Consider the following 27,160-nt stretch of genomic DNA (forward strand, 5'->3'; position numbering starts at 1 on the left):
ACCTGCTTTACGAAAGAAGAAACTGAGATTCAGAAAGACTTACTTAAGAACTCATTTTACACCCCATGATTTCAGCTCTACTCCTGCCCCTTCAGGGATTCAGAGACCCAGAAAACCTCAAGGTCAGAAGAAAAAGTCTCATCAGTTCAGCCTCCACCCTGTGCTCAGTTTTCCCCGGCTGAATTCTCCACCCTCGCACCACTCCCCAGGAATTTCAAGTCACCAGTCCACAACCACAAAGCTGGAGGCCAGTCCAAACTGGCCCGTTTATTTTTCAAACCAGCCCAACCCAGAGAAGTATATACATTTGGGAGTCCACACACCCCCTCCTCAAGCTTTAACACAACAGATAAATTAGGGAACACTCTTTTATAAAACATCATCCAGGGAAAATACACACATATATAGAGTGCTGGTGTTGAGGTGGGGTTCGCGTCTTGAACATAGGTAACCCAATCCTGACACATCAGGGTGACTGGCCTTGGTACCCTCTTTCCCTGAAGCTGTTCATCTCCTGTCCTGTTTATCACAAATCCTAATGAGCCAAAGGAGCTCTGGTAGCGTAGTGGTTATGAATCGGGCTGCTAACCTCCACACTGGCAGTTTGAAACTATCAGCAATACCGCGGGAGAAAGATGAGGCAATCTGTTCCCGTAAAGATTTACATACAGCCTCGGAAACCCTGTACAGGGTCACTATGAGTCGGAACCGACTCCATGGTACTTAACAACAACAATGATCCAACATCTTGTCCCCCAAAGGGAACTGCTTCCTGCCTGCCCCCTAATGGCCTGCTTCTTTGAGGTGGACCACACCCCTGCTCTTCCTTCCTTCCCTTTCTGGCTTGGCCTGGACCTAAAGACAGGCAAGACAGAATGAGAGATAGTATACCGAAATGTTTGGTGCCCATGTATCATCCAAACCAGGGCATTTTTGAAAGTCGAATGGGATTTAATTCACTGGAAACCAGGCAATGACTTGGAGTCCCAGGTAAAGGAGACATGGCCACCGTACTGATAGGTCCTCCCTGCTTTAGACTATTGGTCTGGTCCTGCTTCTCTTGACTTTCCAAAGCATACCGCCCTCCCACACACCCACACCCCCCCATGAGCAGCAAACTCTTCACTGGCCCGTTTCTACTCTCCACAACCCTCCAGCATCTTGGCTACATATTTTAAGACCCCAACTAGAGATCAGGTTGGGAGGGGTAGTTTGGACATGATGCCTCCTCCTAACCCCATGTGGGACTCGGTCATGTCAGGCCTCTGGTATCAAGCCCTGGGCCTTCTGGCTCCTCAGGTGCAATCCCCAAAATCATGGCCACATGACCCTTAGTTGAAAAGTGGTGAGGGGTGCTGTGGGGTGTCCTGGAGGGGAGAAGTAGGATCGAGGTGAGGTGAGTCATCACCTTTCCCATCTCCCCCAGGACACAAAAGGAAAAGATGTAGTTCAGCACTCTTGTGTTAGCCTCTCATCCCACACTTGCCAAGCCGCCTCTCTCTAAGCCTCCCTGTAGCTAAGGGCCAGGTCAGCCCCAGAGCAGTAGGAATCAATTCCCCCATCCCTGCAAAGCACTTCTCTTCTAGTACCTTCTCCACATGCTGTGCACATTCCTAGTTCCATCTCAAGGTGGCTTCTATGCTAGGAACCCCAGGAGCCTTATGGGTGGCAACTGGGAGACTGGCTAAAGCTAGAGACCAACCTGTCGCTCCTTGCATCCTGGCCAGTATCGTCACCACCCTGCCGGGCTCCAATTCAGAGTCAGCACCCTACTCCTTGCTTTTAGAACGTTGCTTAGAAGGCCCCGTGCTTGTAAAACTGCTTTAAATAAGTCTTGCTAAAGCAGATTATGTCAGATAGCAGAAACCAGGCTCCAAGCCCCTAAAGATTCCTCTTCTTCTCCCTCTTTTCCCTCCCACCCCCAGCTGCGGACAGTCCATTGCTACACCAGAAGCCCGTTATTGGTCTTCCCTGGGCCGCGGCCTCTCACTCTCTGTCCCTCCTCCAAGTGCCCACTTGGAGTAGAGCTTTGACCACTAAACTCAGGATGTGGCTTTCCGATGCGCCCCGGAGTAGGCATAGGAGATGGGATGGCGGGTGCCAGGCCTCACAGTGAATGTGTTGACAGGGCTGCTGCCGTAGTGCGGCACATTGTGGGGAGACCTGGAGGTGGGAAGCAGGAGAGAGAGATGAGGTTAATACCTAGCTGGTTAGTCATCCTTCCCAGCATCCCCAGGGCACAAAAGGAAAAGATGAGCTCAGCACCTTTGTATCCGCCCCACAAACCCTAGGCTTATCAGGGTGGGACCCCTAGGCAGACAGTTTGTTCAGCAGACACTTGCAGTCTAGGCACTGCTGGTCACAGAACATATTCCCAAGGCCCTTCCATTAAAACTCCTTCTTCTGGTCTGGATCTGGATCCATCCTTCCTTCCTCCCAGTCTCTTACCCTGACTCCAGGAGAGAGGACAGAGAAGACAGGGAGGAGGACGCGCAGGGAAAAGGATGGGGAAAGAGAATGAGGAAGAGAAGGAGGCAGGTAAGGGAAACAGCCCCTCTCCCCTTCTGAAAGCCAAAATTAAACACACACAACTGATTCCCATGGAGCCCATTATGACTCAAAACGACCCAGTGTGTTTGAGTAAAACCCCCCAAAAGGGTTTCCGGCCCTCAACCTTAAGGAAACAAAAAAATAAGCCTCAATTAAAAAAGCAACTCCCTGGTGGTGCTGTGGGGTAAGCACTGGACTGCTAACAGCAGGGTTCAAACCCACCAGAGACACCTCAGAAGAAAGCTAGTCTTTCTGTTCCTATGAAGATTTACAGCCTTAATAGGTGTTCTGTTGCGGCTGTGGGTTATGCGCTGAACTACAAAGTCAGTTTGAATCACAAGGTTGGCAGTTCAAGTTCACCAGTCGCTCCTTGGAAACCCTATGCAGGGTCCCTATGGGTCCGAACTGACTCAACGGCACTTAACAACAACAGGGGTCTCTATGTTTTGGTATTTATTTGGTAGGTCAGAATTCGGAACCACCAACCTTAAGGTTACCAGTTCTTGAGATTCCACTACAAGTTCTTGAGATTCCACACTGTGGGCCGGCCACCCATGGCCTGGTCAGCTCCTCTGTGTTCCCAGAGGGCTCGGTGGATCACTCCCACTACACCCACCGCCAGTACCCCAACTTGCCTGCCCACAGAAGGTCCAAAGCCGTAGTCTCCGCTGGCTGCTTTGTACTTGGCTTCTGCTGTGCCCCCACCGCTTGTGTAGGGCGTGCTCCGGGTGCCCTCCATGGACATTCTCCGCGTGTGCAAGCCGCCGGGGTGCGCTCGGCCCACCGAATTGACACGACGCATTTCAGGGCCTCCGGAAGTACCAAATGGCCCTCCCAGCTGGGGCCCAAAGCAATTGGGGGAGCTCATACTGCGGCCCGTGCCGCCACGGGCCAGTACGCGGCTGTGGTGGGCATCCCCAACATACAGGCGTTTCTTGATGAGTGAGCGTCCACCCGCGGAGAAGCGCTCCAGACCCCCGGCCCCGGAGTAGCGTGCACCGGTGGGAAAGCGCGAATAACCACGAGCTTGCGAGACCGAGGGGCCCATATCCAGGGACTCCCTCAAGTCCGAGAAATTGTTCCGGGGCGAGGAGCCCCGCTGGCCGGGATACTGGAGAGTCGGGGCCGAGAGATCACGGTCATTGCTGAATTCTGGCGGCGGTGGGATGACCTCAAAGTTGAACTCCTCTCTCTTGTAGGAAGGAGAAGATGGGGAGGAGAAGGACTTGGGCTGTGGGCGGCCTTGTGGGGGCTTGGAGGGAACTGGTTTTTCCCAGGCAGCGGGGGCCTGAGGTTCTGCCTTTGTCCGCTTGTGCCAGCGGCTTGGCTCTGTGCCCTCTGAGTTTCTGCAGAGCTGGGGCGTCCACTGACTGGGTACCGTGGGTTGGGTTGACGAGTCCAGCATGGAGTCCTTCTTGGTCTCCTTCGATAGCTTGGGAACCACGGTGAAGGAGTTGGGCAGGCCTTCGCTGTAGAAGATGCTGTCAGAGCCTGCCTCAGGTGGGTTACTGTGGCCTCGGAGACTCCCTGGTAGGGAGGACCGACCGAGCGGAGCTCCTCCAGACCTTCCCTTCTGTGCCCTCTGTCGGGCTGCAAGAAGCAAGGCCATTGGGGATCCCCGCTCCACCACCTCCCCAGTCACCGGATGCCTGAGGAGTTCATCAGCAGGTGGGGCCCTTACAGGGGTCTTGGCTTGCAGGCCCTGGGGCTCCTTCACCTCCACAGACTCCCCTGACCCGGCAGCCTCTCCTCTGGCCAGGTTGGGCATGACCACAGCAACCTCTCTGCAGCTATTCTGGCTTCGATGGGGCTTGTAGAGATAAATCTCTTCTTGGGTAGATGTTTTTGGTGGAAGGGCTGGAGATGAGGGGACTTCCTTTGCAGGCAACTTACTGGGCTTTAAGGGAGACCCGTTTGCCTCAGGCTGGGAGGGCACTACAAGTTCTTGAGATTCCACGGGCGTTTCCCATTGCCCAGCAGGGGCTGTGTCCTTCTCTGCCATTAGCTGCAATGTGACAGGCAGAGTTGTAGCTGTGGATGGTATGGTAGGTCCAGATGTAGCCTTAGGTGGTGTGGCTGGCCCAGATGTGGGCTTGGACTGGAGTGGCCTAGTTGGCAGGGGTGTGACAGATACAGGTGGCAGAATTTTAGTCACAGGCTTAGAGAATTTACCATTACCAGCTCCATTTTCAAAGATTCTGCCCCCTTCTGGCAGAGGTTTGGGTGGCAAGGACCCTAAACTGGGCTTGGCTTCCTTTTCAGCTGATGAGGAAAACCGGGCCTCCAGCTTTTCCCGGATCTGCCGGACATTGGGAGGAAGGGAGTCTTGGGGAATATAATCCACAGGGGGTAGGATTAGGCTGGTGGTGGTCTCCTTCTCTGGTACCCTGTTACTGCGAGGGCTCTTCTTCTCAGGAACAACTGGGGGAGTCTCCTTCTCTGGCAGGCTTCGGGGAGTCTCCTTCTCTGGCAAGCTTGGGGGAGCCGCCTTCTCTGGAAAGTTTGAGGGAGCCGCCTTCTCTGGAAAGCTTGGGGGAGCCTCCTTCTCTGGCAGGCTTTGGGGAGCCTCCTTCTCTGGCAGGCTTGGGGGAGCCTCCTTCTCTGGCAGACTGGGGCCCTTCTTATCCTGAGAGGCCACCGTTGGGCCTGGTCTGTGACCGAGGGATCGGTTGTCTCTCTTGGAGCCACACAGATAAGCTGCCAGCTCACTCCGCAGCTTTTCCATCTGACTGGGATCCCGCCAGTCCACGGGGGCTGGAGAGGCTGTGTCGTCTGGACTGGGGGGTTTGGGTTTGGGAACTGAAGAGCTGGATTTGGAGCTTTTTGCATACCCAGCAAGTGGAGGGGATACCTTCTCAGCAGAAGGCAAAGGAGGAGCAGGAGGAGGCAGAGGGGTTGCTGGGGGTGGGAGTGGGGGAGCTGGAGGGGGTAGGAGAGGAGCTTCGGGTAGTAGTGGAGGGGCAGGAGGGGGCAGGAGAGGGGCTGGGGGTGGAGTCTCAGCATGTTCATTTGTCTGCAGCTGGGCCTGGCCCAGCCTTGGGCTGGCTGGTGCTGCTGCTCTGAGTGTCCCTGGACTGCCTGGCTCAGGTTCCCTGTCAGGGTAGGCCTGAGACACAGGGCGGATGTGGAAGCTGGGAGGCAGTGGGAGCCGGCTGGGGACCTTCTTGGTGGCCCCCTCTTCCTCTGGGGGATCCACTTGTGCTTCCTGAGCCTGGATGGATGAAGTCCTGACTGGGGTTGGGGGAGGCACCTTGAAGGAACGGGGGAAGGTGAGGTGGGACTCTGACTTGGGGACCAAGGGGCTCCCCTTAGGCTTAGCAGGACTCCTGGGGGGGCTGGATGTGGGAGCTGCTGGCTGCCTGTCATTCAATGCCACCTCTGATTTCCACTTGGTGACCCCCCCAGGGCGAAAAAGTTGAGATCCTGAGGATGTGTGAGAAGACACTGGAGCTGGGGGTGCTGGTGCTGGCAAAGGGGGTGGTGGAGGTGCTAATAAAATTGAGGGTGGGGCAGGAGGAATGAAGTCAGGAGGGGTGGGTGTGGATGGTGGGGATAGAGCTCCAAATACTGGGGGTGGAGGTGGAGCCATGTTGGGTGGGGGCGGGGGTTCCAGGAGCAGGGGAGGTGGAGGGGGAGCTGTGGAAGGTGGAGGTGGGGGTTGAAAGGTATCTGAGGGTGGCCCTGGGGCGGGGCCAGGAGGAGGTGGGGGGATGGGTGGGTCCTGGCCATAGTGCCCTTGCCTCAGGTCCCCCACAGAGCTGTACAATCGGAGGTTGCCATTGACGAGCGAGCTGGTGCCTGAAAGAAGGGAGAGGCAAAAAGATGAAGAAAGGTCTTGGCAATCCCTGTTCCCCTCAAAGGGTACTCAAGAGAATAACTGGTCCAGTTTCATGGCAGTGGCTTTAGTCTCCTAAGCTGTCCTGGGGGTAACGTGCTTTCTTCTGGGGAGAGGACACTCCCTGGCCCTGGAGAGTCAAAGGTACTCTACCCTTCTCTGCCAGGCTCAGTACTGGGCTCCCTCTGGCTACAGGGGGTTCAGCCAATGGGAGACAGTGATCCCAGGGCTGGAGTAAAGAGATGGATTGGAGGGGGAGGCGATGAAGCCCTGGTAGTTATTCCCGGGCAGTAGTTCCCATCTGAGCCACTAGAGGGCAGAAGCTTCATTTTGCTTGGGTACTGTTGCCAGTCCCTGGGGCAACCCCCATTGATTGAGTAGCTGTTTGTCTCCTGCCAAGACCTTGACTGGTACGGGGCCAAAAGACCACAGTTCAAATCCCAGCACTACCATTTATCAGATATGTGACCTCAGACATACTAATTAACCTTGCTGAACCTCAGTTTCGTCATCTCTAAAATGGGCTTAATATTAGTGCTCACCTCATAAAGTTGTAGGGAAGATTAAATAATTCAGGTAAATATATGTAAAGGTTTGTCATAGTGATGTTCTTTGTGCCCTTGAGTCGGTTCCAGCTCACAGTGACCTTAAGTTAAACCACCCATAGGGTTTTCCTGGGGTCCCAGTCCCTGATTTATGACTTCCTATCTCTCTTTCCACTTTCTGGTCTGTTATATGAGCTGAAAAATTAAGCACAGTGCTTATCATTTAGTACCTGCCTACTATGGGCCTGGCAGGAGTCCTGGTGTGGTGCGTTAGGATAAACACTGGACTGCTAACTGAGAGGCTGATGGTTCAAATCTACCAGCTGCTCCTTGGAAACCCTATACAAGTAGGAACCAACTTGAGGGTACTTAACAACAACAACAAATGGGCCGGGCAAGGAACTCTGCTGGCACAACAGATTAAGCACTCAGATGCTAACCGAAAGATTGGTGGTTCAAACCCACCCAATGGCTTTGTAGGAAAAGGACCTGGTAAGTGGTTCCTGTAAAGACTATAACCAAGAAAAGCCTATGGAGAGGTTCTTCTTTGTCACATGGGGTCACTAAACTAAAACCCAAACCAAAGGCATTGCCCTGGATTCGATTCTGACTCAGTGACCCCGCACTGAGGTTTCCGAGGGTTTCCGAGGCTGTAAATCGTGCGAGAGAAGACAGCCTTGTTTTCTGACATCAGAATAGTGGAGAGTTTAAAGTGTCAACCTTGCAGTTAGCAGTCCAGTTCTTGTTCTACAGTCAACAGTGCTCTGCATGAGGTCACTATGGGTTGAAAATAAACTCAATGGCATCGACAACATCAACATGGCAAATTTAAATTGCTGGGTGGTGATTTCAATAAGTGGACAGAGAGCAGTCCTCACAGAGAAGCTAACAGAAGCAGCAGTGAGGGTACAGATGACCAGGGGAAGAGCGTTCCAAGCAGAGACATGTGCAGTGCAAAGACCCCGACGTGGCAACATGCTAGGATATTTGAGGAGAAACCAGGAGACAGGTGTGGCTGCAGCAGACTGAGGCAGGGGAAGAAAGCGGAAGATGAGGTCAAAAGAGGCCAGATTCAAGCAGTCCTTGCAAGGATTGTGGCTTTTCTTTGAGTGGTATGGGAAATCTTGGCAGGTTTTGAGCAGAGGTGTGACACAAAGTGACTTAATGTCCATCCAATACTTCATTTGCTCCTCAAGAACTGGAATTGCTCCAGTGTTCATTTGAAGACATAGAAGCACAAGGAAATAAGTGATGAGCCCTAGGGAACAAAGCTACCATGCAGGGGAGCTGGGATTCAAAGCCAGCTCTGTTTGCCTCAAGAGTGCTTTCTACCGATTTGTGCCACCCTTGTTCTTTTTGTGTCTACTCACTGTCCTTCAAAGGAAGTGAGCCTTAAGCAACTCTGGCTTTCAAATTTCAGTCCCATTGCATCCAGCAGCCAAGAGGGCCACAAGATCAGCTGTGAGTGGGAAGTCCAGGTTTATTCCCAGCCAGGGAGGTAGGTCAGATACTTGGCTTTTGCAGTCAGGGCCCAAGAGAAAAGGAAAAATGGGCAACCCCCAAAAGCCCAGAGTCCTCTTACCTGTCAATTCTTTGCCTGCAAAGTCTTCTGGGACAGATGGAGTGGGCACAGCCAGCCCATGGTTCTCCTGGGCATTCTGAAAGGGACCGGAGAGCGATCAGGGAAGAAGGGAGGACAGAGTGTTCCCAAATCACTGCTCTGGAGGCCACTTAGTAGTACTTAAGAATCTGCAGTCACTGGTGATGAGGACATATCTTTGTGACTATACTAAAACAATGTTTGCATTCGAGTTGGTTTTGACACACAGTGACCCTGTACAAGGTTTCTGAGAATAGCTGGTGGTTTTGAAATCTGACCTTGCAGTTACCAATCCAGTGCTTTCTATAATGCTACACCAGTGCACATTACTAAAACACAGAAGGGTGAATTTCTAAAATCTATTCTTTTTTTTATTAAAAAAAATTTTTTTATTGATGTGAAAATATACATAGCCAGAAATAGACCACCTCCATGATGTCTCCCTGTACAATTCCGTAACATTCCTCTAGCTGTGCAACCATTCTCACACGCCTTCTCCAAATAATTCCAACGCCATTAACATAAACTCAGTGCCCTAAGAAACACTCTTCCTTTCTAAAGGGTGAAAGGATCCACTCAGAGGCACCTCAGAAGAAAGGTCTGGTGATCTTCCCAAAAAGCAACCACAGCAGACCTGTTCTACTCTGACACACATGGGGTCCTCATGAGTGGGAGTCGACTCCACAGCAACTGGTTCTTTTCAATTTTAGGGTATATGAATTATAGCTCAATTTAAAAAATGAAAAACAAGAAGAAAAATTTATATATATATATATATATATAGGTCGTGACTCCTCACTGATGTCCGCAGGATAAAGGTTTAACCCCTCAGGCCTGGCCTCCTGTTGGCGCTTATTTTTCATTAGGCACCCAGATCGCTTTATAGAAAAATAAATAAAAAGGGGTGAGCGGGAATATTTGCAGCACTCCAGAGCCCCTTTGGATCACCAAGCTTAACAGATCATGTGTTTACACAGCTGCCAGTTTGAACATATTATTTTGTATTCTTTCTTTCTTTTATTCCAAAAATAGATTTGCATATGTCAGCGGAGTCTACACACCATTTTGAAGCGCTGTGGAGTGTTTTGGGGTAGCTTTCCGGGTCCTTCGTGACCTATCTCCTGCTTCCCATCACCCCCACCCTGCAGTCTAACTTGATTTGCTTCCTTCCTGCCTCCCACCCTCCTCTTGTAGCTATGTTCCTCCCTGAGGCTGGGTGCTAGTCCGACGGTGGCTTTCTCCACACCTCTATTTCCATACTTACACTCCTATATGGCGTCCTGGTGTAGCGCTGTGGATTAATGCGCTAGACTGCAAAGCCGTTTGAACCTGCAAGGTCAGCAGTTCAACTTCACCAGCTGCTCCTAGAAAACCCTGTACAGGGCCACTATTGGTCGGAACCGACTCAACAGCAGTTAACAACATACTCCTATGGTGATGGTGGTGGTGTGCCCTTGAGTTGGTTCTGACTCATAGTGACCCTGTATAGGGTTTCTGAGGCTATAAATCTTTATGGAAGCAGAAAGTCTCATCTTTTTCCTGCAGAGTAGCTGGCAGATTTGAACTGCTGACCTTGAGGCTAACAGCCCACTAAGCTACAAGGGCTCCTTAATACTCCTGTACTGTGCTATAAACACATTACTTTACTCACACCATGCTGTGAAGATGACGTTCTCCCCATTTAGCAGATGTGGAAACCGAGGCTCAGAAAAGTTTGAAAAATTGCCTGAAGTCCCATAACCAGTTCTACCAAACCAAGGTCTGTGGTACTTCCACCTTTTGGTGTTTCGTTGTTGTTAGCTGCTCTGTTGTGGAATTTGCCCCTGACTCATGGCAGCCATGTGAACAATGAAACCAAATGCTGCCCAGGTCTGCATCATCCCCATGATCAGTTACGGATGGATCTGACTATTGTTTCCATTGGCTGATTTTCAGAAGACGATCACCAGGCCTTTCTTCCTAGTCTGTCTTAGTCTGGAAGCCCCACTAACAGATGGGTGGTGGTTGTATTAACTAAGATGCAGACCCAGTTCCCCCGCATGGAAACTGAGACTTCTTCTGCTGGGCCACCAACAGCCTCTGTGGTATTTTGCCTGTCTATAATCTTTCAGAGCAGTACGGAGGCTCTGTAGGATAAGCACTGGACTGCAAACCACAGGGTCGATGGTTTGAATCCACCAGCCACTCCTCAGGGAACGACGGGGCTTTCTGCTCCTGCAAAGATTTATGCCTCAGAAACCCTATACAGGGTTGCTATGAATTGGAACCAACTTGACGGCACTTAACAAAAACAACAAAATCTCTCATCTTTCAAGGATTAGCTGAGACCCTCCAGTGGGGTGGTCTCAAGATAAGGGCTGAGCCAAACAATTTGGAGCCAAACTGCCTGGATCCGAATCCCCGCTCTGCCACCTACTAGCTATATAACTGTGCAAGGTATTGAAGCTCTCTGTGTTCCAACTTCCGGTGATGAAAATAGATCTGTCTACTGGAAGGCTGTGAGGATTAAATGACGCAATACAAGCACTTAGCTCGTGGCATGTAGTAAACACCCTGTAAATGTTACTGTGGTTCTTATAAGGAGCCACCCCTTGTCTACATCAACCCACACTGACCTGGTGCTGCTTAGCACAACCCGCAGCTGAGCCCCATCAAGTGGGACTATTGTTGCTCTCTGGAGCCCCTGATGCTGCAAATGGTTAAGCACTTGGCTATTAACTAACAAGCTGGTGGCTGGAATTCACTCAGGGCATCTCAAAATAAAGGCCTGGCGATCTGCTTCCAAAAGAGAACAACAATTGAAATCCCTACGGTGGATAGTTCTATTCTGACACACATGGGTTTGCTCTGAGTCAGAACCGACTTGAAGACAGCTGGCTGTTTAGTTGTTCTCAAGATGATCCCCTAGTGCCTCTAATGAGATCTGTTAGGTCCTGGGCACCCAGGGACCAGATCTTATGTGTGATCCTCAAAGCTGGACACACAGTAAGGCTAGTTGAGAATTAGCACCTCCATAGTAAGTAAGCTCACTGGTGGCACCAACTCTCTGAGCTTAAAAGCTTGATATACAAGAAAGGAGAATTCCAAGTCAATGTTACAGAAAGGTGCTGATTTAGAGAACCACAAGACATTGGGTTGCCAAGGGAGACCTCAGAATCATCCATCAGTCTATTAGGGGGCTATATGTTGAACTCATCTTTTCGTTCTTAAAAATAATTTTGAAGTTAGAATAGCTTCAAGCCACATTTGGTCTTTTTTTTTTTTTTCATGTGCTTCACATGGCTGACACACATCTGTTCTTGACATATCTCAAACCCAATGATTTTGAAGTCAAGGGACGGGCAGGGGTCATCCAATCAGTATATCACCCAAGACAGTGTGATATGCAGTGAGTGGTTGTATGCATGCAAATCATTGTCTAATATATGCACTCTCTGATTTCAGCGAAACGTGGCCTGAGCTGAGACCTCTGATTACCCCCATCTCTTTTTTTTTTTTTTTTTCTTAAATGTTTTATTGTGAATGATGTGATAGTTTACATGGGAGAACATTAGTTTTACATTCATTCTATCGTATATCATCTCATTGCCATGGTTACAATACCCTCCATGCAATCCTTCCTCCATACCCCCCAGGTCTTCAGCACACAGTCGCTCTCCCTCTCTGGATCTAAAGTTTCCAGCTGCTCTATCTCTCCACATCATCATCTCTGGCTCCATTTCAGGCACCACTGCCTCTCTGGGTAGGGTCCTGCTCTCTGCTCTTCTCCCTTGATGGTCCTAGGGACCTCTGCTCCTAGACTGAAAAGTTAATCACGCCCCTCCTTGCTACCTTTACATTTCCAACCCTCACAATCAGTCCTGATAACAATTATTCACTATTGGTATCACAAGAGACCTGTCTGCATTTCACTGCATCAGCCCCGCCTAGTCAGGTTGAATACTACTCACTGGAGATTCTACCTTCCTCCAGGCCCTCTGGATCTAGGTTCCCTCTTGAAAGCTTGTAAGCCAGTCACTCCTTGCCTTTGAAGCCCCCCACCCCCCATTTTGGGTAGCCAATGTCCAAGTTGCCCATCCCTGTCTACTCTGTGTGTGGAGGGGGTGGGAATGATTCTTGCTGTAAGGACTTGTTCCCTCTTTTGAGCTACTGCTTCCATAGGTGTAGGTCAAGTTCATCAAATTGTATGAGAATACTTTTTTTTTTTTTCCTCTTCTTTTTATTTCTGGTTGAGCTCTGATCATCCAGTCACTGAAGCCAGGATAAGTGGGCATTATCTGAAAGTGTGAGTGTTCTTATGCATATGCCCTCTCTTCTTATCAGCTGAATGCTTCACTCTCCGCTCTAGTCCTCTGTGGCTATGTCACTGACTCTGGGCCCAAGAGTCCCCAGGTCTTGCCACACTGCTGGCCAACCAGGTCTTCACCTGGGCTCACAGAAGTCTACTGAACGTTGTAGGGCTTAGCTCACCACTTCATTGCTGTTTTTCCCTCACTTCCCCTTATCAGCGTCGAGTGTGGTCACCAATCACAGCGTGTATTCCCATTGAGTCTTAGTCTTGGAAGGGGGTTTGCACTGAGGGGATCCAACCACTTGCCTTGATGTTTCCTGGGCAAGCAAGTTGCTTGTTCTTGTAGTAACAGTCGGTCTGCCTATGTTGTTTTATATTTTTCCTGCAGGTCTTTCTTTCAAGAAGTATCTTCTGTTCTTCTAGCCACTCCAAGTTGGTCTGCTACCCCCATCCTTTGTAAAAAAAATTGTTGTGGTAAAATGTACATATAACATAAAAAATGCCGTTTTAGCAGGTTTTCAGTGCGTTATTCAGTGACATCAGTTACATTCATCATGTTGAATGCCATCATCACTACTCCTGAACATAACTTGAAAGTAGAAAGATTTGAGAGCTTAGTGCCCAAAGTCTTGGATTCTAATTCATGCTCTGGCTGTGGTATGACCCTGGATGCAGGGTGGGGGAGTAGTGATGTTAAATTCTCACTCAGGCATCTGTTGCAGACCCTACGTCAAGGCAGGTCCCCGACAGGCATCTACTGCCCGTAAATGTCCAGGCACGGTACTAATAATAGCTCTACGTGGTTACAAACCTAGATCTTCCAACTTGTCTTTTCTTCATGTCGTGACACTGTAACCTATTTTCTTCATGAATAGAATGGAGATATTTCCTGCTCTGCAGAGCTATTATTAGGGTTAAACAAGATTATTCCTAACCCAGAAAATCCATGTTACTCAAAGGATCCAATCCTTTCCCTGACAAGGGTGGGAAAGACATAATAATTAAAGTTGAATTTCCTGGAATCCTAGAATCACTTTCTGGGTAACCCTGAGTGGTTACATATAATTATGCATGGGGGAGGACAATGGACTTTATGGCCAAGGTAATATGCCCACTCCACTCTTTGATCTTCACGAGCTCTGAAAACACATTAATCTCTCAAGACCACAGGATGGCTGAAAGGCTATTTCCTGAGCTGCCTGGTAAAAGTTGTTGTTGTTGTTGTCAGGTGCCATCGAGTTGGAACCGACTCATAGCGACCCCATGCACAGCAGAACGAAACAATGTCCGATCCTGGGCCAACCTCACTACCGCTGCCACACTTGAGTCCATCAATGATGCCATCTGGCCAATCCATCTCGTTAGGGGTCTTCCTCTTTTTCTCTGACCTCCACCTTACCCAGCATGACATCCTTCTCCAGCGACTGTTTCCTCCAGTAAAAGGAGCTCAGACTTTTTAGCTCTCCATCTCCATCCCCCTCTCCCACCACCAAATACAGGGGTCTAGGAGCACACCCATCGCCTCCCCCTATGCTTGAGGTGCTATGACAAGGTGTGAGCCATGGAGCAGGTCCCAATGTCCAGTCTCATTTCCACTTCTGAACTCAACACATGGTTCTTGTTAACTGCCATCTAGGTAGCCTCTGACTTGTGGCAACGCCATGCACAATGGAACAAAACCATCCCCATAATTGGCTGTGGAATGGAATGCTGTGCTCCACAGGGATTTTATTGGCTGAGTTTGGAAAGTAGATCACCAGGCTTTTCTTCCTAGTTATTCTTAGTCTGGAAACTCTACTGACTCCTGTTCTTCAGCACTGAGAGATGGGCGGAGGCTGTGCATGAGCTGCATCAGCCAGGAGTCAAACCCAGGACTCCCACCTGGAAGGCGGTAGAGAAATCTACCACCAAACCACCAGTGCTCTTCAAACCAAACATTAGCTCCATACATACCCTGCTCTCAGCTCCCAGCCCAGCCCAGCCCAAATGGGCCACTACAACTCACTCAGCTCTCTCTTCCATTGAGCTGTGCATGCAAGTAGCACAAATATCTACTTATTTTAATGTTATCCCTGAAAAACAGACTTGGGATGCAAGCCACTTCCCTTACTCAGCACAGGGACAGAGGCAGCTGGCATCAATGCATGGGCTTGGCTGGTGACATATTTCAGCAGATCACACAGTCATGATCTATAGGGCTTTCACTGGCTGGCTGATTTCTAGAAGTAGATGGCCAGGTCTTTCTTCCTTGCCTGTCTTATTCTAGAAGCTCTGATGAAACCTGTTTAACACCACAGCAACATACAAGCCTCCAGCGACACACGGGTAGTGGCTGCACATGAGGTACACTAGCTGGGACTCAAACCTGGATCTCCCACGTAAAAGACAAGAATTCTACCACAGAACCACCAGCGCTCACTTATTCATCATTAGGTGCCTGCTATGTGCTAGGCATTATTCTGAGTACGTCACATGTAGCAAAGCAGCTCTTCATAATCCTAAAAGGCAGGTTAATGTTTCCATTTTATGAGAAAACAGAGGCACAGAGAAGCTAAGCTCATTGCCCAAGGTCACACAGCGAATCAGTGGCAGGGCCGATATTTAAACCTCAAGCCTGCCCTCTTTGCCACTACAGTGTTGACCCTCACACTTTCCCTCAGAGCCCATAGTGGGTAACTGTAGATTATGCTGTGCCAGCCCTGAGGGTCATGCTTCTCTGTTCAGGCAGAGACTGGCCAATTCAAGAAATGTTTGCTGAATGAACAAATTCCTGGATGACTGAATGAATGGCAGAAAGAATACAGGTGAATAGAGAGATCGAAAACTTGTGTTCTGGTGCCAGCTTTACCACCAGTTGGCTCAGAGCAAAGTCCCTTCTTTCTCTGTGGGCTGTGATTTCCCGCCTCTTCTGTAAATACTCTCCAAGGTATTCCATTAATTCAGTGTCTCCTCTGTGATCAGCTCATTTCTGTGGTGTGGGTGGCACCTGGACACTCAGGCCACTGCTAGAGGGCAGAGTGTTGGTACAGAATGCTGCCACTGTCCCCAGATACAGGAAAGGAGGAGCCAGAGGCAGAAGGAACAGGAGGAGAGCTTGGAGGGAGCCACAGGGTGAGGTCAAGCGGGCAAGGCAGGACTTGAGGTCACTGCTGGCTTCAGACAGTGGGGAGCTGGCTATGCCTCACCCTTTACTTTGCCTCACCCTATGTGCCTGCCCTGGGAAAATGACAGACCTTGATGAGCAAGGGTGCTACCTATAGGGTTGGCCTGTGCTTCAAATATACTCGGGGAAGAGGTTGTGGGCCTGCCTTGTAAGGTGGCAACTCCACATCCAGAGAGGCCCACTAGTCTGGGGGCAATGAAACAAAGAACATGCAAATAAAGAAGATGCAAATAAACATCTGAGAGCGATGGAAGTAGGCCTCGAACATGCCATGCCACTCCCAGCGCAGGAAAGAGGCCCAACCTCCAAGCCTGGGGCAGAGTCCAGCCCAGGCACTGCTGGGCGGGGAATTCCATGGGAAACTGGGCCACGACGTTCCATTTTCCCCACACCCAGACAACACCTGGAAGCTAAGGCCATGGGGCCTCTCACTCAGCTTCCTAGCTCAGTTGAATTAGTCCTTTAAAAATCATCACAGCCTAGCACACTGAAAAGTTAACCAGCGGTGACTAACTGGGAAGAAGAAGGGAATACTGTTCCAAGAATATTTGTATTTGTTTTCTTCCTTATACTAGTCTCTACTTCCTTGGCTCTTAACAATGACATTTCCTTTAAAATTAAAAATGGCTGATTTTATGGACGTCACCAGACCGTTCTTCTGAGACACCTCTGGGTGGACTTCAACTGTCAACTTTTCACTTAGCAACTAAACATGTTAACTATTTGCCACACCCAAGGTCTCTAGTACCATATTTAAAAAATATATATATATATATATATACACACACACAGAGGGAGAGAGAGAGAGAGAGAGTGTGTCCTGGTGTGGCGCTGCGGGTTAATGTGCTGGACTGTAAAATTGGCTTGAACCACAAAGTTGGCGGTTCAAATTCACCAGCTGCTTCTTGGAAACCTTATACATGGCTCGGAAGCAACTCGATGCTCGATGGCACTTGATGACAGCAATAATACACACACACACACATTATATATATATATTGTGACTGAGTAAATAAAAGCATGAACTTCAGAGTCAGACAGACCAGATCTGCAATCTTAACTACTGTCTAAAAGCAATCAAAACTTGCTTATATGTGTTGTTGTTGTTAAGGGTCATGGAGTTGGTTCTGACTCAAAGAGCCCCTCTATAGGGTTTCTGAGGAGCGTTTGAACCGCCACCTTATGGTTCAAACCGACCTTGCGATCCAATGCTTATCTTAGAGTGCCATACCAGGACTCCTGAGTGTCAATGTGTGTCCCTCCCCTGTCTTGAGGCTCAGTTTTCTCAGCTGTAAAATGGGGATGACACCACCTCCCTTGGATTTACTGTGGCACCAAAGACTACTGTACACCTAAAGAGAGCCTGCAGAGTTAATTCTCAAGAAAGGCCATTTCCTCTCAGATGCCAACCAAAGCTTGGGTGGCCAATGGGGGTACACTCAGTGGGTCAGCAGTGGTCTGAGGCCTTGGACACTCTGCTCTGATTCAGGAAAGAGTCCTGGAAGTGGGCTCAGGCCAGTTAAGCAAGGAGTTTTCAGGCCTTGGTATATGGAGCGGGTAGAGTGTGCTCCGAGTGGATTTGTCTCCTGTCCCCATGGACCTCTCACCATTAGAACAGGGTCCAGGTCAGGGATGGCCTGGTTGAATCTGAGAAGATGGAGTGCTTATCCATGGCCATATCACCAGGAGTCCCCTGCTTCCCATTCCACTATACAAACCTTTCAGATTGAAGAGAAGGAGGAAGGAGAGCACTCACTATTGGCGGGTAATGCTGGACTCCCCCTTGGTGTTGTGAGAGTGGGAGCCCTCTGCTGGGCCCCTGCTGGGCCACTCAGAGTTCAGGGCCACCGAGCTCATGACGGCTCCAGCCCTAAAAAGGCTGCCTTGCCCACCACACTCACACATCCCCATGCTTGGGATTCTTCCAAGCCTAGCCAAGCCCCAAGGGGTTGGGCCAGTGGGCAATAGATGGCAACACATGGTTGACCTTGGCCACCAGCCAGTTCTAAGCTTAGCTGCATATTGTGGAATGCAAACCTCCTCACCCAGACTCCTCCGGAGCCTGCTCTAGGGTTCCAACCCCTCACCCTACAGGTGCAGGGGGTAAGGACCACTGTAGGATGAGGGATGGGACCCCCACACTCCCCTCAGAGCTAGGCCATTAAGAAACTCCTGCAGGCACCCAATGCACTCAGCTGGGTGAGATCCTAGACTGAGCAGGCCCTCCTGACTTGGAGGGTAATGTGACAGCAGGGTGTTGGCCAGAGGGAAGTAAGTGGTGGAGGACTGAGAACCGATGTACCTTAGACTTTACAGTGACAGTTTGTGTGTTCTCCACAGAGCAGCTTCTCTGAAGCAGAAAGCCAGAAGGGCTTCGTCAAAAAGCTCGACTGCTTCCTCCATCCTTCCCACCCTCTTCTGTAACTCAGATCCCCTCCTGTGGACAAGGATCTCCAACAACAAGGCCATCTTCCCCTGGGCCTACCTGCCATCCTAGACTTCCCCTGACCTGGACCTTGTGCTGATGGTGAGAGGTCCATGGGGACAGGGGACAAATCCACTCAGAGCACACTCCACTAGCTCCAGATACCAAGGCCCCCAGAACTCACTTAACTGGCCTGAGCCCACTTCCAGGAGCCTTCCCTGGGCTAGCCTTCCCAAGGGCAGCCCCAGCTAGGGGTACATGCCCCTGATCCTATGGGCTACTGCTTGTGGCTGGAGTGGGGGGAGTGTGTGGTTGGAGCTGTGAACATTCAAGCTGAGTCCTTCATTAGAGGGAAGGAGCCAGGTGGGTAGAGAAATCGGTGGGCTGCTGTTCTGGTGAAGCAGGGAGGGACCCTCCTTTTATCTCTCCTTGCAGGCGGTAAATTGAGGCAGGCTTCTGATACCCTTAACCCACAAATACATACGAGTTCACCTCACCCAACTCTTCTAGCCAATGTCAGCCACATGAATGAATTAAAAGCCTAAAATAATTGCCCTGTCTGACTCACCCTAAAAGGAGCGGGGGCATGAAGCCGGCGGGTGGGGTGGAAAGAGCAGTGAGGCCCACTCAGGCTGCTCCTTGGCGGGAGGGTCTGGAGGAGGCAGGACTGCCCGCCTTGAGCCCAGCCCAATACCTCCCCAGCCTGACTCAGAGGGTGGAGTGACCCAAGGATCTCTCATCGCCTGGGGCAGCCCCAGGGACCTGTCCAGCCAGTTTCCCCATATTTGCCACATTGGCATTTTATTTTTAATTCCTCATATGCATCACCCTGGAGATGGCTTGATTCAGAGCAGGTGGGGAAGCCCCAAAGAGAAAGAGAACCTTCCCACCACCCAACTCAGATCTCAAAAGCCGAAGAGAGGAGAGGACAGGGCGCTGTGCTCTGACCCTGAGTTCCGGGTGTGCTTCCCCTTGGAGGGGAAGCAGAGGGAAAGATGGTTCTAAGGGGAGGATACCTCCCCTCCCCAACTCTGCCCAGGCCCACAGAGGTGTGGATAGGACTGGACGCCACATCCTACCTCTGCGTCTATTGAGCTGTATGACTTGGGAAGGGTTCTAGGGAGCCTTCATGCTGCAATGGTTAAGGTCTGTGATTGGAATTCACCAGCCACTCCCTGGGAGAAAGATGTGGCAGTTGGCTTCCCTAAAGATCACAGCCTCGGGGCACTTCTATGCTGGCCTGTAGGGTCCCAGCGAGTGGGAATCGACCCAACTGCACTGGGTTGTGTGGAGTCCTGATGTGGCATCGTAGGACAAATACTGGACCGCTAACCCTAAGGTCGGCGGTTCAAACCCTCCTCAGAAACCCTATACAGGGTCGCTTTGAGTTGGAAGTGACTCGACGGTACTCTACAAAAGCAGTATAGTTCCCTGAGTGGAAAGGCAGGCTAAGGGGAACACCACCTTTTCACACTGGAAACCAAACAGACTTTTCAACTCAGTAAGTGACCCACGTGCAACAAGGGGCCTGTTTTCTCTGGGGACCCAACGAGCTGGCCGAACCGCCTGCCCCTCTCTTACCAGTTATTGTGAGGTCAGTTGACTCATAGCAACCCCATGTGTGTCAGAGGAGACACATAGGGTTTTCAATGGCTGACTTTTTGGAGGTAGATCTCCAGGGCTTTTGTCCCCAGGTACCTCTGGTTAGACTCAAATCTCTAACCTTTCAGTTTGCAATCAAATGCTTATCTACATGCACTACCATAATGGAATGCCCTTCCATTAGGGAGTTATTTTAACACAGAAAGTCACAGCTGGGAGATGTTTGCAGACCATCCAGGGTAACCCCCTCTAAGGGATGCATACCAGAGGCCCAGGGAGAGGAAAGGACTGGCCCATAGCCATCCTGAAACCCAGGGGCAGAGATCACTCCCAGGGCCCCATCCCACTCACTCAGGGATCCCCAGGGCTTTTCATAATTGCCTTTGTCTGCTGAATGACTGAGAAACCATTTCTTATCCTCATCGCCCTCAAATGGAGGTGAGGAGGCTCCAGAAAAGGGGCCAGCTTCTGCTTCCGTTCCCTTCCCTCATGGGGTACTTATAGTGAGGATACATTCTGAAGACCACTCAGGTCAGACAGAGCTGGAGGAAGACAGTGGTCCTTGTTGGATCCATTAACTGGCTTTTTTTTTTGGGGGGGGGGGTTGGAGGAGTGTCCCAGCTTGGTACCTTGGTACCCTTCCAGCCCTAGGGCGGCCTGGCCTAGGTAGGTAGCCTGGAAGTGTGGGAAGGGAGAACAGGGAGGAGTCAGTCCTGATCACATGGTGTTTGGCAGGGCGAGGGTGCTAGCCCAGTTCCCACCCGCCCTGACTGGGCTGGGCCATGGGCCGAGTGGGCAAATGTATGAACTCGCAGCCACACAGAGTTCTGTCCTAGTTCTCCCTTCTCCCCCGCCTCCTACCCCGCCTGGAAAAAAACCACAGGACCTAGCTCCAAGCTTGACACAGAACAGAAGGGAGAGGAGTAGGAAGATCAGATAGGAATCAAGTTGCTGGCTTGAGGGTCCCCTTAACACAGGAGCACAGAGCTGTCTCTGAGATATCAGCTGCAGGGCCACGGGTTGCACCTAGTTTAAAGGTACATCATGAGTGGATTTCAGGGGGCTGTGAGCCTTCTGCTGAAATTGTGTGAGCAAAACTGTGTGCATGTGCCCTGTTGCCTCATCATGGTTCCAAAAGGGTCTATGACCCAAAAGAGGCAAAAGACCCTGGTGCCCAGCTGGCGCCAGCTGCTGGACAGGGGTTCAGAGAGTAAGGCAAGGGAGATGGAGGTAATTTTACTGACTGGTGCTGTGAAAAGGAGAAACCAGCTTATAGGTCATGGGTGGAGGAGAGAGTAGGACACCCTGAACCCCGAGCCCTGGAGTGAGGCTGCTAAGGGTTCAAATCTTTGTCTTTGCCACTTATAAGCTGTGTGACCTCAGGCAAGTTACTTCCCTCTCTATTTCAATTTTCCATCTGTAAAATGAGGATGAATGACAGAACCTTCCTCATGTGGTGACACTTGGCCTGGGACCTAGCACACAGTAAGTGCTCAACAGTTCCTCATTCCAGGAGAGCCCATGCATGCAAGCCACTTCACCTTGTTCAGCCAGCACCAAAAGAATGGAATGAATTTCCCTTTCCTGGGCACCATTTTTCCTCTGTAAGGAAAGGCTGGTGTGGACTCAAGATCCCTTACTGTTGTCAGTCCACCAAGTGTCCATGGATCAATCCACTGAGGGTAGAGTGGGGTGACTCTGCTGGGGAGAGGTCCCATCTCTACAGCTTGCCCCAAAGGACCTCTCCCAGGAAGCAACTCCTCAAGAGGGCCCAGGGCCCTCTCAAACTCTCCTGCCAAGCCCATCTACAGTCTGCATAACCTATGAGTTGGACCCTGTTTGGTCCAAACCCGATCATGAGGGGACATGGCGGGGGTGGGTGGGGAGGAAAGTGACGCCTTGCCCAGGTCACTAGAGGGGTCCAAAGTAGGTGGGTAGGTAGAAGAAGAACAGAACTTTTCAGAGCAAATGCAGTTATGCCTCTAATAACTCTTTAGTTGCTGATTCTTGAGATGGTCCAGATCTGAGGCAGGGGCTAGGGCAGTAGGCAATAGCTATTTCCACCCTGTTGTTGTTGTTAACTGACATAGAGTCGGTTCCGTCTCACAGTGACCTATTACAGGATTTCCAAACAGCAGCTGGTGAGTTTGAACCACTGACCTTGTGGTTTACAGTTTAGTGTTTATCCTACAGTGCCACGCCAGGAGTCCGATTTCCATGCTATGGAGAAGTATTTCAGTATTTTAATAACCAGTGTTGTTACTGTTGTTAAGTGCCATCAAGTCGGTTCCGACTCATAGTGACCCATATATGTATATGGAGTCCTGGTGTGGCGCTGTGGGTTAATGCGCCAGACTGCAAAGCCGTTTGAATTGCGAGGCCGGTGGCTCAAGCTCACCAGCTGCTCCTCAGAAACCCTATACAGGGTCGCTATGGGTCAGAATCGACTCAACGGCACTTCACACACACACACACAAAATATATATAATATCTGTATAATGTTTCCAAAGAGCAGCTGGTGGACTTGAACCTCTAGTCTTATTTTATAGTATGACACCAGGACTCATAATATATAAATATAACTATATATTTATACATACACATGAATGAGATTCAAAAATTCATGGGAAAAATAGAGTGAAAAGATAATTGAATTTTTCCACAAACTTTTTGAAGTCCCCTTCTATATACACGCATATGAAACAAAACATTTGCTATTTCAGCATTTTTTTTGCATGTACAATTCAGTGAGATTAGTCATATTCATCATATTGTACAGCCATAACTGCTATCCATTTCTAAATTTTTCCATCACCCTTAACAGAAGCTCAGTGTCTATCTAAGCATGAGTTGGCTTTTATAAGCAGAAGATAAATGACTGAAAATCATATTCACGGAGGGACCGGTGCATTGGCCTCCACATAGAGGCCTTGGGGATACAGCAAGGAGAATGTAAGACTAGGTCTCTCCCATCCGGTTGTTTCAGGTCTGGTTGGCAAGAAAAGTTGGTGATGGAGATAATGAGGTATTTGTTGGTCCCAGGCTGTTGTGTGGGTGCCTGGGACCAGCTGTGGGGTGCCATGAAGCTAACAGGCTCATAAGAGAGCAGGCAGTACAAACCCTCATGTCCATGAGAGGATGCTGTGACCGTAATGACAGCATTATCCCACCCAGGACCCAGGTCTGCCAGACAGCCGTGAACTCAGAATCTGTGAGGCTGGCTGTTTCAGCTTTAGACCTGGACTGTCCAATACAGCAGCCACTGGCCACAAGTGGCTTCTGAGCACCTGAAATGCTGTTAATTGAAAGTGAGATCTGTTGGAAGTGTAGGTAGATGGCAAATTTTAAAGACTTAAGACAAAATACCAAATTTACGGTCTATTCCAACTCACGGCAACCACTGGTGTTACAAAGTAGAACTGTGCTCCACAGGGTCTCCTTGACGGTAACCATTACGGACACAGATCACCAGGCCTTTTTTCCATGGTGCTGCTGGGTGGGTTCGAAACGACAACCTTAAGGTTACACATTAAGGTCCAATCATTTGTACCACCAAGGGATACTTTTTGAAGATATAGTATGAAAAAAAGGGGATAAAACATCTCCTCAATATTTTCATATTGATTAAATGCTGACATAACAGTCTTCTGAGCATTAATTGTATTAAGTAAAATATATGATTATAATTCATTTTGCCTATTTCTTTTTACTTTGAATGTGACTACTAAGAAATTTTAAATTACATATGAGGCTGACATTATATTTTCATTTGACAGTGCTGAGCTAGATGTCCCAGAATTCACTGTGGTAAATAGAACCTGCCACAGAGCAGTCATTCTGGGCACCTCTCTTTTGTCAAAGAATAAAAGCCTAATCACAAATTCCAACAGGGAGTGTATGGTTTCCTGTAGTTTCAGACTGTTAAACACATCTTCCCCAAATGCCCTTCTCCTGTACTCACTGCTATTTATCCTCCGAGGCAGCTCAGGTGTCACCTCCTCCAGGAAATCCTCCTTGGCCACCTGATGTGACCAGATCGGCTGCCCCTGTTCTGACTTACATTCTAACTGTCTGTTTACTCATCTGTGTCCAGCCCTAGGCAGTTATGGGAGCCCAAGGGAGCTCCTTGAGAGCAGCACCTTGGAATCCTGGCGCTAATGCAGGACTTGGCTCAGTCATCAGGGATTATAGAATATGAATCCTGCTTAGCTGGAGGTACCCACTGGTGCATCTCCTCTGTATACAAATTCTCCATAACTTCTCCTTGGGGTTCAGTCCTAGAGGAGCTGACACCATGAATCCCAACTTTCCTGTGACGGGACAGCCATACTTCCCTCCAGCAGCCATCCTGGGTTGGCATCAGGAGACAATGGGAGTTGAGGCTGCTGTCCATCAATGCCAGGGAAGGTGGGGCTGCCTCGTGTGTGGCAGCTGCAGGTGTCTCCGCCTAGAAGAGACCACCAGAGCCTGGAGCAGACAGTACTCACCAGTGGGAGGAAGGTCAGCAGAGGCCGGACTCTTGGCCGAGCTTTCAGAGTGGCTGTCCCAGATTCACTCACTGTGTCAAACCGATTGTCTCCATAATAGATTCCATCTAGGGGAGACAAGTGTGGGAGAGTATGAGCTGAAGGTCAAAGGCGTCTGGGCCAGTCAAGCTTAAGCTGCAGTTCTCAGCTGAGGGGCGTCAGGCCCTACGATTGCCCTCTGGTTGATTCAGCTAAGTGCATCACCAGACATAAAAAGATCCCCTGGATTGTGGGGTTGGGGAGGCATGTGCTACAGGGTCTGATTGAGGCTGGGCAGTGGAGGACTCAGACCCCAGCAGCTACCTCCCTTCTGATCCACCTCCCACAGGTCCTGGGCCTTGTTTACCATGAACATTGCCTCTCCTTTTGGAACCCTGAGAGCTTGGCCAAAGCCCCTTTCTCGGCCCCAGTCTAAGCTTATCTTTGAGAGAGGGAGGAAAACAAGTTGGCTTTTCTCTCAAGTATTTGAATTTCTAATTTGCAACAAGCAGAGCTGATGAGGCCACTTACTGCCCTCAGTGATCAAGACTGTCCAGAGTTCTCAAATGTCAGATTTCACCAGTTCCCAAAGTGCCAAAGTTGAAGGAATGTGTATAGCTCTGTGTGATGCACCCTTGAAGGCAAGCAGAAGCAGGATTGTAGTAAATATCCCAGCTGTACCACTGACTGGCCACTCTGGCCTCAGCTTTACCATCTGTACAATGGAAGTGATTACAGTGTCAACCTGATAAGACTCTTGTTAGGAGAAGTGTGAGAAGTAAGTGTGGCTGGCACACAGTTAAGCGCTCAATGCACATAGGCCCTTCCCTATAGGAAAATGATAGAACTTTCCTCTTTCTTTAGTATGTTCCAGGGTGATGCAAATGGTTAAGCACTCAGCTACTAACTAAAAGGTCAGCAGTTTGAAACCACCCAGGGATACCGCAGAAGAAAGGCCTGGCAATCTACTTCTGAAAGAGCACAGACTGAAAACCCTACAGAGCACCGTTCTACTCTGAAACACATGGGGGTGCAATGAGTTGCAACTGGTACTGGTACTTTCTCTATTATGGCCTAGAAGCAGACCTCACTGTGAGCTTCTGACTAGGCTGATCATGATCAAACAGGGAAGACTTCATCCATTTAGCCGGGTGTGAGGGCCTTTCTCCTCCTCTAGAGGAGCCCTGGTATGGGCTGTGAGCTAATGTGCTGGACTGCAAAGTTGGTTGAACCGCAAGGTCGGCAGTTCAAGTTCACCAGTCACTCCATGGAAGCCCTATACAGGGTTGCTATGGGTCGGAATCGACTCAACAGCACTTAAAACAACAATAACAACAGACAACCAGAGAGGAAAGAGAAGGACGGTCTGCAGCCCAATTAACCAGAATCCTACCAGCTGTAACACTGAACTAACTGTGGTTACTTTCCCCTTGCACACTACTTTAGGAGAAAATTGCAAGAATGCCAAATGATTCATTAGAAAAGAGACTGGGCTTGTCAGGGAAATGGTGGGGTCAGAATACAATCACCCCAGCTTCCCAGCCCTGTATGTGAGAATCTAGGCTTAGAATGTCCCCCTAGAGGCTCCTGGGAACACTCGGGAATGGGAGTTAAAAGTCCTATCAGTGCAGAAAGTTGACTGGTACATCTGGTACATTCAAGACTCTCAACCTCCTGAGTAGAATTTGAGTCTCATGGAATCCAGATTTTCTGGAGTCAGAGAGGCCATATTGTGAGAAATTCTCAAGATGGTCCATCTTCAGGAATCAAGGGTGGACGAGATTGCTAGAGCAGACAGACATAGGTTGCTGATTCACCCCTAGGGGCATGTGAGCAGGATGAATTGGGGGGAAAGAAATCTGTTCTATGACTGCAGTGGTGGTGGTGGTGGTGGTGGTGTGCTGTGGAGTCGGTTCTGACTCATAGCAACCTTGTATAGGGTTTCCAAAGCTGAAAGTCTCATCTTTCTCCTGCTGGAACCACTGGTAGTTTTGAACTGCTGACCTTGAGGTTAGCAGCCCGACTCATAATCATTATGCTACCAGAGCTCCTTGTTCTATAACTAGGAACTTTAAATAAGAATACAGTCATTAAGGCCATGGACACCATCTGGGATAGATAGTGAACCTCATACTAACTGGGGGAGGGACTCTCAAAACAGGGGAATAAAATTCTTTGCAAACTGGCCATACAATGTGTCAGCATGTATCTACTGGGTTGGGTGCCCAATTTTGCAAAATCAAATAAAGAAAACGTCACTCTCACTAAAATTAGTACAGATTGGATTACTTGCACGTTTGTAGGTAAGCACTTGTGATAACTCATTGGTGACCTCATAACCAAGAAGAACCGAGGCAGTATCCAGGGTATCGACAACGTTTCTCACAATATGCCCCTTCCCCTCAAATCCTTACCCTGAGGAAATCTTTAAACCTTGAACTGAAACTATCCCCTGAAGTCATCTTTGAACCAACTAACAGGTTAGCCTAGTTAGAAAAGACTACCTGAACTCAATTTATACTTTTAAAATTAAAGAATTACTGTTATGTGATCAAATTGACAACAACAACTTGAAAGGATAGATGGGAGCTTACCAGGGCAGTGATGGTGAAATAATTTGGAAAAGGTTGTTGAGAAAGGTTAA

The 27,160-nt window shown here is 49.6% G+C and overlaps 1 protein-coding gene across 1 annotated transcript in view; it reads right to left on the reverse strand.

Moving 5' to 3' along the window:
- Window positions 1–2,042: 2,042 nt before the first annotated feature.
- LOC102813642 (chromosome unknown open reading frame, human C6orf132) overlaps window positions 2,043–27,160 on the reverse strand; it is a 38,132-nt gene continuing 13,014 nt past the window's right edge. The window contains exons 2-6 of the mRNA XM_006860593.1: window positions 24,499–24,605; window positions 8,513–8,588; window positions 5,161–6,348; window positions 3,186–5,043; window positions 2,043–2,163 (exon numbers count right to left, since the gene is read on the reverse strand). Coding sequence (XP_006860655.1) covers window positions 2,043–2,163; window positions 3,186–5,043; window positions 5,161–6,348; window positions 8,513–8,588; window positions 24,499–24,605 — 3,350 coding nt within the window. The remainder of the gene's footprint in view (window positions 2,164–3,185; window positions 5,044–5,160; window positions 6,349–8,512; window positions 8,589–24,498; window positions 24,606–27,160) is intronic.

Source organism: Chrysochloris asiatica, unplaced genomic scaffold (genome assembly GCF_000296735.1).
Source record: "Chrysochloris asiatica unplaced genomic scaffold, ChrAsi1.0 scaffold00038, whole genome shotgun sequence".
In the NCBI taxonomy this organism is placed as follows: Eukaryota; Metazoa; Chordata; class Mammalia; order Afrosoricida; family Chrysochloridae; genus Chrysochloris; species Chrysochloris asiatica.